The sequence below is a fragment of the Equus asinus genome, chromosome 13 (genome assembly GCF_041296235.1).
Source record: "Equus asinus isolate D_3611 breed Donkey chromosome 13, EquAss-T2T_v2, whole genome shotgun sequence".
Classification (NCBI taxonomy): Eukaryota; Metazoa; Chordata; class Mammalia; order Perissodactyla; family Equidae; genus Equus; species Equus asinus.
Window position 1 is genome coordinate 2,177,738 of NC_091802.1, and position 18,742 is coordinate 2,196,479.

Here is an 18,742-nt window from a genome sequence, read left to right on the forward strand (position 1 = left end):
CCTTGGGGCAGCAGAGGGCCACCCACCTGGGCAACTCTCTGGTGGTCTGGCCAGCACCCTGCCCTGTGGAGGTCTGGTCAGGAAGCGCAGAGCTGCCCACCTGGCAGGGAGCCACCAAGCCCTCACCAAGTGCTGCCTCCAGCCCCCCTGGGTCAGCAGGTCGCAGCAGGCACCTTCTGTAATGTTTGCTCCAAGCCGCCAGGGCTGCATTGAAGTGGGTCAGAAGGGCGGGTGTGTGGCTCCTTGTCAGGATGCCTGTGATAAATCCAGGGAGAGCTGGGAGGGAAGGCGCCGGGTGCAGTCGGCATGGAGCCTCCTGGCTTGTAGAAGCCCAGTGGGCAGGGACTTCTCTTGTAGGACGTTTGTCCTCTCTCCACAGCCGAGGCACTTCCACCTCTGAGTCAGGGCCAGCTACCTGCCGTGGGCAGGGGAGGTGGGCCCAGGGGTGCCAACGGCTCCCAGGGGCTGTCTGCGCCCTGGGCTTGCCCTGTGCAGCTGGATAGAGCCCCTCCCCTCCACCCCTCCCCAGTCAGTTCCCGCCACTGAATGAGGAAGGCATCCAGGGGGATCCAGACGAGGAGGAGGCGTGAGCTGGACCTCCTGGGGAAGCCGCCTACTTGCCCCCTGCTCCACAGCCAGTCTCTCTCTTCTCACATCTCTTTTAGTCCCTCCTATGACCCTGGAATCTTTGTAGCCCGAGGCAAGGCGCCCCTTCCTCTTTGGGCATTGGGAATGGGAACTGGAAGGTCCCCCATCCTCTCCTGGGGGCCTGGGCCACGCAGGCGCAGGCCAGGCAAGTTCTTCCGCCTCTCAGCCCACCCCACCCCCCAGCCGGCACGGTTGTGGGTAAATCCCAAGCCCCCTGGGACTCAGGGACGACTGCCAGCCCCTCAACATGGCTCCTCCTGAGCCTGGAGTGCTCCTTGCTTCTCCCTCCCTCTTTGGAGGGTCTTCTGGGGTGACCAGGCCCCCAGTCAATTGGGAGAATGCATGGCCTGGGTGCTGAGGGCTGGCCTGTTGTGTGAATCCAGTTGCTCTGCCCTGACCGGCCCGCAGCCCCTGCCCTGGGGTCTTCACCTGACCCAGGATCCTGTTTTGGGGCAGGTTAGACCCTGCCTGGGCCCCAGCTCCTAAAATCATCAACAGATGGGCCCTGGCCTGTGTGCCCTGGCCTGGTGTGCCCTGGCCCTGACCCTTCGGAGGCAGGTGGAGCCGACAAGGCAGGGCCTCATCACGCAGGAAGGGACTGCGGCTCCTGCCCCAGTTAGCATGTGCTCCCTCACTCTGTGCCCGTAATTTGTTTATGCACCTATATCAGAAACAGGAGGCAGGTGCCGCTGTCCTGCTTTGCGGGGAGTCAGAGAAGGGGACATTTTATGCCTACGATGGCTTGGTGGCCCCTAATCGACATCTGCTGGAAGGAACAGACAGATTCCAGATGGTGTGGCAGCGATAGAGGAGGAGTGCAAGCATGCGTGTGTGTGCGCGTGCGTGCGTGTGTGTGGGTGTGCGTGTGCATGCGTGCCGGCAGTCCTTGATGAGCAGCTTCTTGGGGCAGGGGCAGACCTTCCCCGGGCCAGCAGGGCTGGGTCACGCTTGAACACTGCCGCCCTGGGACTAGATTACAGGATCCTGCAGCCCTGAGGGACAAGGGAGCGAGAATTGCTCTGCTAAATGATTTTGAGCTGTCATGGAAGGGCTGGGAGTGGTGAGATCGGGGAGGGAGGGGAGGAGCCGGCCCGGACGAGGGTCGGGTGGCAGCTCCCCAGCGACCTGGTGCTGGGCAGGCAGTTTGCGCCTCCCTCCGCGGCAGTGGCCGTCCTTGGCAAGGCGATGTCAGAGCAGGGGTTACAGAGCACACCGCCCTGACACAGAAGTCGTCAATACGTGCACAGCTGGTGGGGAGGCTCTGGCGAGGGGAGACTATTAAGAGCTGCGGGGAGAGGGCCGGGCGGGGCGAGGGCGGGGAGGCTGGCTTTCTGAGGCGAAAGGAAATGGCCCATCTGAATCGCTCTCCCTCTGCCCCTCCCCTCCCCGCCCTCCCTGTCTCCCTTTCTCTTTTCACAGATAGCCAGCCCGAGTCATGCAGTCTTTTCGAGAAAGGTGTGGTTTCCATGGCAAACAGCAGAACTACCAGCAGACCTCGCAGGAGACACCTCGCCTGGAGAATTACAGGCAGCCGGGCCAGGCCGGGCTGAGCTGTGACCGGCAGCGGCTGCTGGCCAAGGACTATTACAGCCCACAGCCGTACCCCGCCTACGAGGGCGGCGCGGCGCCCACCGGCCCGGCCCGTGGCAGCAAGGGCCTGCCCTCCCAGCAGGCCCTGCAGGGGAGGCCGGCCTTCTCGGGCTACGGCGTCCAGGACAGTAGCCCTTACCCGGGCCGCTACTCAGGCGAGGAGAGCCTGCAGGCCTGGGGCCCCCCCCAGCCGCCACCCCCCCAGCCGCAGCCCCTGCCAGGGGGGGTGGGCAAATATGATGAGAACTTGATGAAAAAGACAGGAGTGCCCCCTGGTAGGCAGTACCCGGAGCAGGGCGCCCAGCTGCCCTTCCGGACTCACCCCCTGCACGTCCAGCAGCAGCTGCCACAGCCCCAGCAGCCCCTGGTGTACCCCAAGCTCCAAAGACAGAAACTGCAGAATGACATCACCTCGCCTCTGCCCTTTCCCCAGGGCGGTCACTTTCCCCAGCATTCGCAGTCCTTCCCCACCTCCTCCACCTACTCTGCCACCGGCCAGGGCGGGGGGCAGGGGGCCCATTCCTACAAGAGTTGCACGGCCCCGTCTGCCCAGCCCCATGACAGGCCGCTGACTGCCAATGCCAGCCTGGCCCCGGGGCAGCGGGTCCAGAACCTTCATGCCTATCAGTCGGGCCGCCTCAGCTATGACCCGCAGAAACAGCAGCAGCAGCAAGCCCTTCAGAGCCGGCACCATGCCCAGGAAACCCTCCATTACCAAAACCTTGCCAAGTACCAACACTACGGGCAGCAAGGCCCAGGCTACTGCCAGCCAGACACGGCCGTCAGGACTCCGGAACAGTACTACCAGACCTTCAGCCCCAGCTCCAGCCACTCGCCCGCGCGCTCTGTGGGCCGCTCTCCTTCCTACAGCTCCACTCCATCGCCACTGATGCCGAACCTGGAGAACTTCCCCTACAGCCAGCAGCCGCTCAGCACCGGGGCCTTCCCCGCCGGCATCACCGACCACAGCCACTTCATGCCCCTGCTCAACCCCTCCCCGACAGACGCTGCCGGCTCCATGGACACCCAGGCCGGCAACTGCAAGACGCTGCAGAAGGACAAGCTCCCGGAGAGCCTGCTGTCAGACCTCAGCCTGCAGAGCCTCACGGCCCTGACCTCGCAAGTGGAGAACATCTCCAGCACCGTGCAGCAGCTGCTGCTCTCCAAGGCCGCCGCGCCTCAGAGGAAGGCTGCCAAGAACCCGGTGCCCAGGACACCGGAGCAGCACAAAAGCCAGCACTGTAGCCCTGAGAGCAGTGGCTACTCAGCTGAGCCGGCGGGCACGCCGCTGTCAGAGCCGCTGAGCAGCACGCCGCAATCCAGCCACGCCGAGCCTCCGGAGGCTGACTACCTGAGCGGCTCCGAGGACCCGCTGGAGCGCAGCTTTCTCTACTGCAACCAGGCCCGCGGCAGCCCTGCCAGGGTCAACAGCAACTCAAAGGCCAAGCCTGAGTCCGTGTCCACCTGTTCCGTGACGTCGCCCGACGACATGTCCACCAAGTCTGATGACTCCTTCCAGAGCCTACACAGCAGCCTGCCGCTCGACAGCTTCTCCAAATTTGTGGCAGGGGAGCGGGACTGCCCGCGGCTGCTGCTCAGTGCCCTGGCACAGGAGGACCTGGCCTCTGAGATCCTGGGGCTGCAGGAGGCCATTGGCGAGAAGGCCGACAAGGCCTGGGTCGAGGCACCCGGCCTGGCCAAGGACACCAGCAAGCCGCCCTTCTCGCTGGAGAACCACAGCGCTTGCCTGGACGCCATGGCCAAGAACGCATGGCCTCGGCCAGGGGAGCCAGAGGCCCTGCCCGAGTCCCTGCAGCTGGACAAGAGTGGCAACACCAAGGACTTCAGCCCGGGGCTGTTTGAAGACCCTTCCGTGGGCTTCGCCACCCCCGACCCCAAGAAGACGACTGGTTCCCTCTCTTTTGTCACCAAGCCCACCCTTGGGGTTGCCACCTCGGACCCTGCCACGGCAGCTTTTGACTGCTTCCCGGACACAACCACCACCAGCTCAGCGGACAGTGCCAACCCCTTTGCCTGGCCAGAGGAAAACTTGGGGGATGCGTGTCCCCGGTGGGGGCTGCACCCCGGGGAGCTCACGAAGGGCCTGGAGCCGGATGGGAAGGCCTCGGAAAGCATCGGCAAGGAGAATGCCCACGAGGCTTCGGCTTGCCTGGGCTTCCAGGAGGAGGAGCCCTCCAGGGAGGAGGCCACCGTGCCCCGGGACTCCAAGCAGGAAGTGGCGTGTGGGGTGCAGGCGGCGGCGGGCGGGGCGCTGCGGTGCCCAGAGGCGGGCAAGGCCGAGCAGTGGCTGGAGGACGGCCAGCACTGCTGCTCCGCTGCAGACTTCGTGGACCTCCCGCTGCTGCCGCCCACGGGCAGGAAGGAGGACCTGGAGGCGGAGGAGGAGTACTCCTCCCTGTGTGAGCTCCTGGGAAGCCCCGAGCAGAGGCCTGGCATGCAGGACCCGCTGTCGCCAAAGGCCCCCCTCATGTGCACCAAGGAGGAGGTGGAGGAGGTGCTGGACCCCAAGGCCGGCTGGGGCTCCCCATGCCACCTCTCCGGGGAGTCCGTCATCTTGCTGGGCCCCACCGTGGGTGCCGAGTCGAAGGTCCAGAGCTGGTTTGAGTCCTCCCTGTCACATATGAAGCCAGGTGAAGAAGGGCCCGAGGGGGCGCTGGCTCCGGGGGACTCCACCACCCTCGCCCCAGATGCCTCTCTGGCCCAGAAGCCCAACAAGCCTGCTGTGCCCGAGGCTCCCATCGCTAAGAAAGAGCCCGTGCCTCGCGGCAAGAGTTTACGGAGCCGGCGAGTGCACCGGGGCCTGCCCGAGGCCGAGGACTCCCCGTGCAGGGCGCCTGCACTGCCCAAAGACCTCCTGCTCCCCGAGTCATGCACAGGGCCCCCCCAGGGACAGATGGAAGGGGCGGGGGCCCCAGGCCGGGGGGCCTCGGATGGGCTCCCCAGGATGTGCACCCGCTCCTTCACGGCCCTAAGCGAGCCTCGCACACCTGGACCCCCAGGCCTGACCACCACCCCTGCCCCCCCAGACAAACTAGGCGGCAAGCAGCGAGCCGCCTTCAAGTCAGGCAAGCGGGTAGGGAAGCCTTCACCCAAGGCCGCCTCCAGCCCCAGCAACCCGGCCGCCCTGCCTGTGGCCTCTGACAGCAGCCCCATGGGCTCCAAGACCAAGGAGACGGACTCACCTGGCACTCCAGGCAAGGACCAGCGCTCCATGATCCTTCGGTCCCGCACCAAAACCCAGGAGGTCTTCCACTCCAAGCGGCGGCGGCCCTCAGAGAGCCGGCTCCCCAACTGCCGTGCCAGCAAGAAGCTCCTTGCCAACAGCCACCTACCCACTACGTTCAAGGCCTCCAGCAGCCCCCAGAAGGAGGGCAGGGCCAGCCAGCGGGCACGGGTCCCCAAGCCCGGTGCAGGCAGCAAGCTCTCTGACCGGCCCCTCCCGGCGCTCAAAAGGAAGTCGGCCTTCATGGCGCCCGTCCCCACCAAGAAGCGGAGCCTGGCCTTACGGAGTGGCAGCGGCAGCGCCTGCGGCCTTGAGGTGGGCGCGAAGGAGGAGGGGTCCGAGGGCTCCCCACCAGTCTTCAAGAGGATGTCTTCTCCCAAGAAGGCCAAGCCCACCAAGGGCGGTGGGGAGCCCCCCTTGAAGCCCTTGCCCCCAGAGGCCCCCGATGGCTGCCTGAAGCTCCCCTCGCGGCCAGCCTTCCAGGGGGCCCTGAAGACCAAGGTGCTGCCACCGCGGAAGGGCCGAGGCTTGAAGCTGGAGGCCATCGTGCAGAAGATCACCTCGCCCGGCCTCAAGAAGTTCACCTGCAAGGTGCCGGGGGCCCCGCCTGGGACCACCCTGGGCCCGGCCCTCCCGGAGAAGGACCGTGGGCTCAAGAGTGCCGGGGGCAGCCTGCTGGGAGGGGAGGAAGGTCTGTTAAACGTGGGTGTGGGGCAGAAACTCCCAGGAGCTCCAGGGGCCGAGCCATTGTGCAGAAACCCCACCAATAGACCCTTCAAAGGCAAACTCCCAAACAGCAAGAAACTGTCCTCGGCCGACTGTCTCAAAACCGAGGCCTTCACGTCCCCAGAGGCCCTGCTGTCACGGGGAGCTGCCCTGGCACCTAAGAAGAGGAGCCGGAAAGGCAGGGCTGGAGCCCTCGGACTCCCCAAAGGCCCCCTGGAGAAGCGGCCCCACCTAGGCCTGGCTCCGCTCCTGACTCCCCGAGACAGGGCCAATGGCACGCAGGGCGGCGGGGAGGACAGCTCTGGTGGAGGAGGCAAGAAGCCAAAGATGGAGGAGTTGGGTCTGGCTTCCCAGCCCCCTGAGGGCCGGCCCTGCCAGCCCCAGACGAGGGCACAGAAGCAGCCGGGCCATGCCAACTACAGCAGCTATTCGAAGCGGAAGCGCCTCACTCGGGGCCGGGCCAAGAACACCACCTCCTCACCCTGTAAGGGGCGTGCCAAGAGGCGGCGGCAGCAGCAGGTGCTGCCCCTGGACCCTGCAGAGCCTGAAATCCGCCTCAAGTACATTTCCTCATGCAAGCGGCTGCGGGCAGACAGCCGCACCCCGGCCTTCTCGCCCTTTGTGCGGGTGGAGAAGCGAGACGCATTCACCACCGTGTGCACTGTTGTCAACTCCCCTGGGGAGGAGCCCAAGCCCCACAGGAAGCCGTCCTCCTCTGCCTCTTCTTCCTCATCCTCATGCTCATTCTCTTTGGACACGACGGGGGCCCCCCTGGCTACACTCCCCGGAGGCTCCGTGCTGCAGCCGCGGCACCCCCTGCCCCTCTCCTCCACCATGCGTCTGGGGCCTGTGGTCTCCAAGGCCCTGAGTACCTCTTGCCTTGTTTGCTGCCTCTGCCAAAACCCGGCCAACTTCAAGGACCTCGGGGACCTCTGTGGGCCCTACTATCCTGAACACTGCCTCCCCAAAAAGAAGCCAAAATTCAAGGAGAAGGTGCGGCCAGAGGGCATCTGCGAGGAGGCCTCGCTGCCCCTCGAGAGAACACTCAAAGGCCTCGAGTGTGCAGCTGCCGCCACTGCCACCGGGAAGCCCCCCAGGCCTGACGGCCCGGCCGACCCCGCCAAGCAGGGCTCGGTGCGCACCAGTGCCCGGGGCCTGTCCCGGCGGCTGCAGAGTTGCTACTGCTGTGACGGTCGGGGGGACAGTGGTGAGGAGGTGGCCCCAGCCGACAAGAGCCGCAAGCATGAATGCAGCAAGGAGCCGCCGGCAGAGCCTGGCGGGGACACCCAGGAGCACTGGGTGCACGAGGCCTGCGCCGTGTGGACGGGCGGGGTCTACCTGGTGGCCGGGAAGCTCTTTGGGCTGCAAGAGGCCATGAAGGTGGCCGTGGACATGGTAAGAGGCCAGCCCGCCGCGGTGGGTAGAGCTGGGGGTCTGCAGGCAGGCAGTGGGGAAGCCCCTATCTCCCCAGTGCTGTGGTTCGGGCCAGATGTAGCCACAGTCACAAATTAGGACCGGGGAAGGTGGGGGGAAGTGGAAGCCCAGCCCAGTTGTGGAAGGACACGCTCGCCCACCCTGCTCCAGGCCTCCCCTGGCAGCCCCGTGCTGCCTGCCCAGCCCAGTGCCCACCACACACTCACCTGGCACCTTCCTGCTCCAGTACTCCTGAAGCCCGCCTGGCCCCAGCTTCTCAGCTGAGATGCTGAGCCCCCAGAGGATGTGGGGCCTTCCAGAACTGGATGTCAGGGGTCTGCAGTATGGGCTGGCCCCGCTCCAGGACCTGTCTCCTTGGTCTCTGCGATGGAGGGGGGAAGAACCCCTCAAACAGCATGTGGTTGGAACGAGTCTCCAGCAGGAGGCCCCCAGGATCCCATGGCCCTCATCGTGCAGGGTGGCCTGGGAACCATCATGAATGGTGCTAAAATGCCCCTTGAGGGACTCCAGCCACAGAGGTCTGTGAGCGAGAACTTGAGCTGGGTTCTCGGTTCAGATCCCAGCACTGCCCCTCGCTCACTCTGTGACTCTGGCACGAGACTTGATCTCTCTGTGCTTCTGTTTCCTCTGTCTCTCAAGCGGGCATAATAGTTCCCACTGCAGAGGAGCTGTGAGGGTTGAGGAACTCATGCCCGTACAGCTGCTCTAGCCGCGCCTAGCCTGAGTGCCCACGAGTGTGGCTGTTGACGGTCCTGTGCTGGGCCTGGGAACATGGCAGGAGCCCCAGCTCCCTAGCACCCGCCGAGGGCCTCTGCTCCTCCCACCCTCATGGGGCTGCAGAGAGCCAGAGGGAGGAGGCAGCCCAGCCCTCGGACCTGTCTGCTGGCTGGCAGCGGAAGGGGCCTGGAACGGAGCGCTGGGCATCAGCTTCTATCCCTGGGGCCAGTGCTCCTGCCCCCCACACTCAGGACCCCATGTGGGCTGCCAGGCTCCTGGGAAGTGACGCTCCCTGGCACTGTGCGGCGCTGCCCAGCCCTTGGCCGTCAGCCTCTGCCTCGCCCTACCTGCCCCTTGCCCCACTTGCACACCCACTCCTTCTCGGTCCCCCAGCCCCTGCGCCGACCGTTGGCTGTGGGGGCCACCGGGGATGGGCAGCTGCGGCTGTCCGTGCTGCCCGCGACTCCTTGTTTCCCGTGCCTGACCTTCCGCTGCCCAGGGCGCGGCTAGAGACCCTCCATGCCCAGGTGCCTGCCCTGGCCTCCAGCCTGAGGCCTGACGGAGGGAACCCCGGCCCCGACAGGACGCCCCCTCTTCCCGGGCCCCTCAGTCCCTGGAGCGCTCCCCTCTTCCCTTCTGCTTATTTGTTTCCTTGGTCCTGCTGTCTCTGCTTCTCTCTCTCTGTCGCTGGATTCTTCCCAGCTGCCCTGAAATAGGTTCAAGTCTCTCCTGTCATTAAAAACCAATTCCAGCTGTCAGATCACCAGCCCCGGGCAGCCGCGTTCATGCTCAGCTCCTGGAGGCCTGTGTTCTCAGCCCGGCTCTGCGCTCTGGGCAGCCCTCCCCCACGCGGCCCACCGCCCACACACAGCCAGGGCCTCGGCCAGGCTGTGCTGCTTCTCCACCCTTCTCTGAGTGCTCGGCCGGATCCCCATCTTTTCTGAGTCCCCTGTACCTGGTACTGGCCTGGGCGAGGAGACGGCAATAAGTGCGGGTGAAGCCACTTGCTTTGGTCTCACCTACTGACTTACACTGAGGTCCTGCTGGACTGACAAAGCCAGTGGTCAGAACGGTGCTGTGCTCTCCTGGTGTCACACAGCTGGAATTTGGCCTGGGCAGCCCGTCTCTGCCTGCTGTGCCATACTCCAGAAGTGGCCTGGTAGCCTCCCGCTGCTGGGGACACATCTGGGCAGGCCAGACAGGCATTGCTGGTCACTGACAGCGTCTCCCTGCCTCACCAGAGGGGCTCAGGCGGGGTCTGGAGGGCCTCCGTGCCAGAGAGATGGTTCTCTGTGGGGCCTGGGGTCTGCAGTCAGGGCGCGAGCCTCAGGGGGGCTGTTAAAGCAGGTCCCCCCATCCCCAGGAGGAGTGGGCGCACTACAGAACACCCTGGAGGGACGGGCAGGTCGCCGTCGGCCCCTCGCCTCTGACAGCCCAGGCCTGCTCTTGGCGGCCTGAACCGCTGAGAGTCCCTCCTGCCTCGGCATCTCGGTAGCAGCACACGTCCTTGGAGTCATGCAGGTCCCGGTTCAGACCCCGGCACTATGGGGGCGGGCTCTGTGACACCAGCAAGTCGCTGCCCTCTGAGAGCATCAGAATGCAATCCCGTGAGCAGGGCTCCAGGGCTGCAGGGCTGCAGGGCTGCGGTGGCTGTGGTGGCTGGCCCCCTGGCCCCAGGCCCACCTGCCGTGCTTGTTGGTACTTCAGCCCCACTTTTGCTCTCTGGAGGAACAGTACTTCTCTTTGGGCTCATGGGGACCCCTCTTCCTTCTGTCCCCTCCTGGGAGCCCCCACACAACCTGCTGTCCCTGCGCCCTAGCATGCCCACCTCCTGGGACCTCAGATTCCTGTCTGCCCAGAGCCGCCGTGGGCCGCGTCTCCTCTCCTGGTGAGGCCTGGCCGGGTGCTGAGGCTGCGGGTGCACCTGTGACGGGGCGTCCTTAGGAGGCCGGTAGCACCTGCCTAGGCCCCGGTTTGGGCCCTTCGGCCAGCCAGGGGTCCTCTGGCAGGTTCACAGGCCACACCCACGCTGGCCCCGTGCCAGAGGGGCCTCCGCCTCTGTGCCTGGGTTCCTCCCTCCGGGGCTGGCCGGGCCTCCATGCACTGGGGCGCCAGGAGCCCCTCAGACTTTAACCCTTTAACCGTCAAAACACCTGTGGGCCGCTGGCGGGGCACACTTGGGACTGGTCTGGGACCCCTACTCGTGCTTCGTCAGCCCTTTGTGGGCCAGAAACCGGGGGGATGTTGGGCCCCAGAGCCCCAGGAGGTCTCAGCGCTGGCCAGAGGGAACTGCCCAGCCAGAGGCCCTGTGTGAAAACCTGATGCTCCAAAATGTACCCTGGTGCACCCCCCCACCCTCGGTGCCAGAGGGGGTGTGCCAGGCATTCTCAGCCTCCATCAGAAAGGGTGGGAGAAGGCTTTCTCACCGCTGGCCTCTCCCAGCTGCTAGGGGTGGGTCTCCCTCAGTCCTGGGGCCTGGGATGGAGCCCGCCCCTGCCCTGAGCAGTATGGGATAGTGATTGCCAGCCTGTGCTCCAGCCACGTTGCTGGGCTCAAAGTCCAGCACAACTACTTCTGAGCTGTGTGTCCTCAGGCAATTATTCAGCCTCTCTGAGCTCTGCCTTGGTAACCTGGGTAAAAGAATGTTAACACCAATGTCACAAGTTGTTATGAGGAGCAGCTTCCAAGCAGGCCTGGCACATCATAAGCTACGGTTACTTGTTTCGGGGGCTTAGCGTCTGCACGCGGGCCTGCAGCCCTCCACTCTGTCCTGCGCCTCACTCCCACATCGAACAGGGAGGCCGTGGGTCTGGGGTCTGCGTGATTTGGGGCCCAACCTGTCCCTCTCTGGGCCTAGGCTTGGCTTCACTCTTTCAAAGGACCTCGGCCCTTGCCATCCTGTCCTGGCCACATCCCCCCACCCCAGCAGCTGGGCCAGGCACGGGCTCAGCAGACTGCATGTTTGAGACGCAGGGACGGCCGGCTGCCAGGCCGGAGGGCACAAGGTTTCCAGGACTCGCCATCTGAGGACAGGCTGTGCTGGCTCCTCCTGGGTCCTCGGGAGGGTGAAGGGGGCGCAGCCTGGCGCTGGGTCAGTGCTGGTTCCACGGCAGGGAAGAGTGGAAACCGTGCTCGTTGCCTTCCCTTCACTCTCACCTGGAGTGGGAGCCTAAAGGGGGGTTCATGACGGTCACTCGCCTCGAGGGCTGTTGGGAGCAGCCAGTGGGGAGGACACGTCTGTGCCGTGACCCGGAAACACCCGCGCATGCCGGCAGGCAGCCAGAGCCAGGGTGGTGACAGGCATCACAAGTCCTTGTCCCCCGCCGGGCACGCAGCATCTCCTTGACTCCTCACGATTGTCCCCAGAGGAGGCCCCGTCCCCACTGCAGAGGGGGGCGTGGGGAGTGGGGGCGGCTCGGCTGAGGGCCCACAGTGCGGAGGGGCAGAGCTGGGATTCAAACCCTGGTCAGCGTGATCCCAAGACCCATATGCTTATCCACAAGGAGTCATTCCTTGTGGGTCGGGAGGGTCCCCCGACCAGTGCACCAGCCCAGGGGCTGCCGCAGAATCTGCCCTGCGGCATTTTCACCCCACGCTGAGCTTCCTGCTAACTGATTCCAGGGACCATTTCAGAGGCAGGAGGCAGGGACCGTGGGGGCTTGTCTGGAAAGCCCACGTGCCGAGCCCTTAGCCACACACTCACCTGTCTTCCCTCTCTCCTCACCAGACTTGTTCCAGCTGCCAAGAAGCCGGGGCCACCATTGGGTGCTGCCAAAAAGGATGCATCCACACCTACCATTACCCGTGCGCCAGTGATGCAGGTGAGAGCAGCCAGAGGGCACAAGCAGGCTCTGGTGGCCCCTTGGAGCAGTCTAGAGGACCCCAGGCACAGCTCCTCAAATGCCCCCCCATTTGACCTCTTAGCTTCCCTCCTCTCCTGTCCCAGCAATTCTTTATGTCTTCATCTCTCCCTCTACTGGGACCTGTGCATGGAGATGAGTCACTCCCCAGCCACCCACTTGAGGAATGCCTAGAGGCATAAATTACAAGATGGAGAGCTGTTTGAGGAGCTATCATTGCCAAAAGGGTGCCAAGGGATGGGGAGAATTTCAGGCCTCAGAGAGGAAGGGATACTAGGGCTGGGCCTTTGAAGGCTGAATAGGAGTTCACTGGGCAGAGAAAAAGGGAAAGGCTGGACTTCAACAACAAAAAACTGAATGAGATGGGAGGAAATGAAGTTCAAAACAGACTCCTATTGGCTATAGGGAATAACTGTAGATGGTTTTAAGCAGAGCGATAGGGTCTGGAGGCAGGACTGGGCTTCCTGTGCATCCTCTCCCCACATTCTCTCCCCTCCCTCACTCATTCATTTGTCCCATGGGCATTTATTGGGCACCTACTATCACCGGGCACAGGGAATGACAGACTGTGAGGGCCAGAGAGATCCAGGAGCCGCAAACCTCATTGGCCAGGCGGGGAAACCCAGGCTCAAAGCCTTCCGTTATTTCAGCTAAAGAAAGACTGCTGACGGTGCCATTCTAGTCATTGATGAGACAGTGTTTTAGGGGTTTAGCGGCAGCTTTGGCCTGGATTCAAACCCTGGTGGCATCTTTAAGGTGCAGACCGGGGCAAGTGCCTTGGTGTCTCTGCGCTAGGCTTCCCCGCCGTCAAGCGGAGCTTCTGGGAATCCCTTCTCTGCACGGTGGTTTGCGGCAGGGAGGGAAACACTGAACACTGCCCAGGCCCCAGGCCCGACCTCTGGCCCCTCCCCCGTCCACCTTGCCCTCCGTCCTCTGGCGTGGAAGGGGGTGAAGTTACAACCTGCCTCACAGATGACAAGGCATAGGCATCCCCCGGCAGGACCCTCCCGCCGCCTGGGGACCAGCTGCCCCTCCTCCGTACCTGAATGCCTGCTGGCTCTCCCCTGGGCAGAGGGGACCCCTCCCTGTGCCCCACCTGCATGCCTGCCTGCCTGCCCGCCTGGTCCCGGCGGTGTCAGCCCCAGCCAGGCCGCCTGGGAGCACACACAGGACTCTGAGCGATGGCCGTGCCTTGGAGAGGGCTGACATACCAGCACCCTGCAAGGAGGGGGCTAGCTGGAGGAGCACGTGAGGGTTCTCACTGGCTCCCCCCTCCCACTCTGAGCAGTGTGAACCAGATTTTAATGTGGCCTCAGGCACTTAACTAGACACGGCCTTCCTCCCAGTAATAGCTACACAAGTCGCTGCCCTCCTTCCGCGGCAGTCACCTGAGCACTCGCTCTGGGCCAGACCCTGCGTCAGGCCCTGCGCGTCTCCAGGTGCATCTTTACAGATAGGCTGCCTTACCCCTGGCCACGTGGCACGCAGACGGAACCAGGGCGTGACTGCCTGTCTGTCTTGCTCCACGTTGGTGCTCTCTCCCCAACTCCAGTGCTGCCCAGCCTCCTGGGGGGCCACATTTGAGTGGGACAGACAGGAAAGCCGTGGTCCTTGGCCAAAGTGATGGAGACCAGAGAAGGAGAAGAGGGGGTGCTGTGGGAGAGATTCATCCTGTCTGAGCTGGGAGGGAATACAGGAGGACTTCCGGGGAGGGGGGTGACATTAGAGCCAGGCCTCTAAATGTCAGGGGAGGCGGGCAGCAGATGGTTGGTGGTGGGTCATATATACCAGGCGTGGAGCAACAGAAGTTTTGCTTCAAATGAAGTCCTCGAAGGATCCCTATATAAGAGGGATTACGACAGGAAGTGGGCCGGAGGCCAGGCAGATGGGACACTGACACGATCAGAGCTGTGTTTAAAAAGAGCTAATGGAAGGCTGGCCCCGTGGCCGAGTGGTTAAGTTCACACGCTCCGCTGCAGCGGCCCAGGGTTTCCTGGTTCGGATCCTGGGTGCATTCATGGCCCTGCTCGTCAAGCCATGCTGAGATGGCGTCCCACATGCAACAACTAGAAGGACCCACAATTAAAAATACACAACTATGTACTGGGGGGCTTTGGGAAGAACAAGGAAAAATAAAAAAGAAAATCTTTTTAAAAAGTAAAAAAAGCTGATGGAGCGCTGCAGTCGTCCAGGCAGGAGAGGAAAATTGCCAGGTGCAGACAGAGCCGTGCATCCCAGAGCCCTTGTTGGCGCAGAAAGCGTAGGCCCTGGCGTGAGGGATGAGGGAGACGGCTGTACGGAGCCGGACGGCCCAGCTTCCCCGCGGGGCAGGTCTGAGGCAGGGCAGGGTGTGCCCACAGTGGATTCGCTGCTGCTGCGCAGCTCATGGCCGTCCCAGGCCCAACGTAGCGGCTTAACCACCAATCCTTCCTTATTTCTCACGAGGGCACAGCTTGGCTAGCAGGCTCTGCTGACCCGGCTGGGCTCGGCTGGGCTCTGCTGAGCTCACTCAGCAGCTGTGGTCAGCAGAGGGGGCAGCTGGGGCAGCCAGTCAGTCCAGCCCCTCTCAGCTCCATGTGGTCTCTCTCCTCCAGCAGGCCTAGGCTCAGGATTGCACAGGCTCCCTTGCTGCTTTCTGCTGGCCAAAGGAAGCCCCACGTCCGGCTCTGGCCAGCCAGGAAGGGCGAGAGTGAGAGGGAGCCGAGAGACTGAGCTGGGCAGCAGGAACCCCAGGCCTGTGTCAGTACCTTTCACCTATCGACCCCCAGGTCTGGCAGGTGAGGGGCTGGCTGAGGGATCTCCAGGTGTCTGGGTCACACTCTCAGACCACAGGGCACAAGGGCTGCCCTTCCCCTCTGCCCTGACCCACTAACCCTGCCCTCCATTCAACCGCATTAAGGAGCACCAAGTTGGAGCTAATCAGTGACTGCAGGAAGCAGTCTGTCCAAGCAGGAAGGGCTGGCCAAGGCCAGCACACAACGCGTCCTGTCCGAGCCTTTCCACACTCAGGCCCCGGGGCCACCTTGTCAGCTAGGTCCCAGATTGCCCAGGTCCAGACACCAAGAGAGAGGCCAGAATTGATGATCCAGCTCTCCCGGGTGGCTGCCCTCCCCACGCCCAGTGTGGATGCTGGGGGCTTACTGAGCAAGCTGGTTCTGGAAGTGGTGGCCTCCGACCCTTTGCTTCCGGAGACCCGAGCCCTTGCCTGTAGGGCTGCATGGGGTGGGGTGGCATGGGGTGGGGGGGGGGCGACATGTGCGCGGCAGGCCTGGGGTTGCAGCCCCAGTGCTCCTTGGAAGGCGTGAGTTCAGTCCCAGGACCGTGTCCAGCTTGCCTGAGCTTAGGGAAGGGCAAAAGTGGTCGCCCTCTGGCCCCGAGGGCAGAAGCTCATGGGCGGCGTTCAGGTCTGAGGCCCCCCCAGCTTCTGGCAGGGTTCGGGTAGAAAAAAGGGGAGACAGCCTCAAAGAGACCCGGAACCTTCCCAGCCCCGCTCTCAGGGCTGAAGATCTGTCTCCACTCCCTGCCCTGCCTGCCGACCACCATGCTGTCACGGTGCCACAGCACAGAGCCACCGCTGGTGGCCGCAGCGTGAGCAGGAGAAGTGTGCCGGGAGAAGGGGGCTCGCTCGGCCGGCTCGGGCCTGCGGCTCTTTGTGGGTTTGGGGTCTCTTCACAACAATGGCTGGGGAGGCAGGAGAGGGAGGAGGGTGAGCCCAGAAGGGCATTAGTGACGGTGGGCGGGGATTCCAGGGGAAGCCTGGGTCTCCCTAGGTGGAGCAGGCAGGGGAGTGGTGACTGGCGGAGGCATCGACGCACCCCTGGGCCAAGGCGGGCGCCAAGGACTGGCCCTGCTCAGCCATCTTCTCTGCTCCTGCAGGCGGGCAGTGCCCTGGGCTCTCCGATGGGATTCACTTAGACCTGAGACCTCGGTCCCCTCCGCCCCGGCCCCCACGCTCAGGTCTGCCTCCCACAGGCTCTAGGCCCCACGGGAACAAGCCCTGCCCGCTGTGGCGCTGTGAGCGCAGTGGGCACAGGCTCCTCCTCAGCCCTTGATGACGCACGCGGGGTTACAGCTGTGGAGCCTGGGCTCAGAGAAGGAGCTGGCACTTGAATCCAGACGCAGGACTGCACCTCGAAGTTTGTCAGCATGTGTTTGCTGAGCGCCCGCCAGGGTCGGGGCTTCTGGGGGGCCTCCTCTGGGAAGAAGGCAACGCTGGGCCGTGCTGGCCTTACAGTGGGGCAGAGACCATGAGCAAGTCAGCCAGGAGGTGGCGACAGTGTGGCCGGGCAGGGGGATGCAGAGAGAGGCTGGGGAGTGAGGTCTGCTACAGCCCATGGGCAGGGAAGGCCCCCGGAATGACAAGGAGTTCCAGGGAGGCTGAGGCGGAGGCCAGCAGGATGGAGGGCGGGGCTGGGGGTGTGGAGGGTTCCAAGCAGGGTCTGGTGTACTCTTTGCAAGGAGCCCCTGCAGCCCAGGGCCCACCTGGGCCCTGCGCTCGGGCCCCTGAGAAGCGCCAGTAGCTGCCCTAATCACCCGAACTTATTTTTGGTCACAGGTTGCATATTCATCGAAGAGAACTTTTCTTTGAAATGTCCCAAACATAAGGTAAGTGACCACAAGCCTTCCCTGGAGGGGGTCCAGGCTGGAGAGGGGCCCTCCCTCCTCGCTGCCCGCTGCCCTGCGGATCCCCAGCAGGCCCCAGCCCCGAGGGGGTTCTCCTCGCCCACCGCAGGGCCACGGGCATCGCCTGCGCGCTCGGCGGGCGGTGAGGCAGGCCGGCACATGGCGGGCTACACCGGGCAGGTCCTGAGGGAGGGCCATGCCGGGGAGGGGACACAGGGAGGGCAGGCGCGGGGGGCGGGCGGGGAGGACGGAGCCCTGCGCGCTGCCCGCGCGTCGTGACGGGCGGCGGCGTGTCCGCTTCTTCCGCAGAGGCTGCCGTTGTAATCCCCCGAGGCCGCCGCCGCCCCCGCGCCGGAGGAGAGGAGCCGCCTGCGCGGCCCCGGGCCGGAGCCGATCCTCGATCCGGACCCCGGGTCTTGGATCTGGCCGCCCGGGGCTGAACCCTGCGGCCCGCGGCCGGGAAGAAGACACATTCCGGAGCCGCCTCTCCCGGAACCAGGCGGCCCCGGGCGCCCTCGCCCAGCGCCCGGGCCAGCTGAGAGGCAGACCGCGGAGCGGCGGGCTCCTTGGGGCGCGCGGGCCCCGGCGCGGGGAGACGCCGTCGGCCCGGGACACGCTTCTCCCCTGGAAGTTCCAGGACGACGTGGCACACATTCCACGTGGGTGCCGCCGCCACCGCTGTCGGTCGCGGCAAGCAGCGGGGCGCCCGGGGTGGGGGTGGGGTGCGGAATCCTTTCTGCAGACTCTCGGCCGGCGGGGGAGGGGGCGGGAGGCTTTGGAACGGACCGTTTGGGACGTGTCCAAGCGCCCTTCCCACCCAGCCTCTGCCAAAATTTTCGTGCGGTTTGGACAGAGCGGTTCGGGGAGTCCCGGGGCCATGCTCACGGGATGCAGGCTCCCCGGGTGCGGGCGGAATGCCGCCCCCCCCCCCCCCCCCCCCCGCTTCTGTCTGTCCCCTTTCCAGTCCTCCAGCCGCCCCTGGAACCCCGCCTAGGAGCGCAAAAGGAAAGGCGTCGCACCCAGAGGGCACGTCCGGCGGATGCGTGATCATCCCTCTGTAGGACCACCGGTCTCCAGGGACCCAACGCCTACTTGGCACGGGAGCAGAGACAGCGCTAGATTCGTGTACAAACCTGTGTACCCCTCTATATATATGTTACATAGAATGTATATATGTTGGGAACATGCTCGCTTCTCCGGTGTGTCGCCGCTGTGTGTCGCACGCCCCTCAGCACGGGGCCTTTTCCCGGAAAGGGGCTGCGGCGATGCCCCTGCCTCACGCAGCCACCACCGACCGGCCCAGGCCAGTACCCACCCGTCCGTCCGCCTGTCCGTCCGTGTCCTCAGCTCTGTCCACGCTTCGATAGGCCTGACGCAGTCCCCAGAGCGGGGCCGCCGTAGCAACTTCCTGTACATATGACTGTAAAATGGTAAACGTGTGTATTATATCTGGCCTCGTTATATAGTGTATATATATGTATACATATACATATATATAATATATATGAAGACTGTAAATGTTAAGACGACTAGTGTTCTTATTAGTATATTGCTTCACACTGAAGATTGTGTGTATCGAGCTGTTTCTAAAAGATGTTTATTTTCCTTAAGAGTAAAAAACAGTCATTGCATTCAGAAAAAAAAAAAGTCAATAAAGATACGATTGTTTTGGAAGTCTGCAGCGTGTGTATTCTGACCAGATTTTGCAGAGACAGGGCCCGGCTTTAGGTGAGGGGTGGGAATGGAGGCGGAGGTGGAAGGGGACACGAACGGGGAATCAGGGATTCTGGCCATTACTGCAGGAACAGGAAGGGAGCCCCTGCTGCCCAGTGGACCGCCCCCCCCATGCAGCCTCGGGGTCTCAGGTCTGATGGCGGTCCAAGGCTTTCTCCAGGGAGAC

The 18,742-nt window shown here is 64.0% G+C and overlaps 1 protein-coding gene across 4 annotated transcripts in view; it reads left to right on the forward strand.

Annotated features, from left to right (window-relative positions):
• The window catches only part of RAI1 (retinoic acid induced 1), a 118,937-nt gene extending 100,421 nt beyond the window's left edge, over nucleotides 1-18,516 (forward strand). For 3 of the 4 annotated variants that reach the window (XM_014856230.3, XM_070482235.1, XM_070482234.1), the window contains 4 exons: nucleotides 2,068-7,603; nucleotides 12,087-12,180; nucleotides 16,775-16,824; nucleotides 17,152-18,516. In XM_014856230.3, the coding sequence (XP_014711716.2) occupies nucleotides 2,084-7,603; nucleotides 12,087-12,180; nucleotides 16,775-16,824; nucleotides 17,152-17,166 (5,679 nt within the window). In that variant the 5' untranslated portion in view covers nucleotides 2,068-2,083 and the 3' untranslated portion in view covers nucleotides 17,167-18,516. The remainder of the gene's footprint in view (nucleotides 1-2,067; nucleotides 7,604-12,086; nucleotides 12,181-16,774; nucleotides 16,825-17,151) is intronic. The other variant, XM_044746056.2, reaches the window with a different exon arrangement.
• The last annotated feature ends 226 nt before the right edge of the window (nucleotides 18,517-18,742 follow it).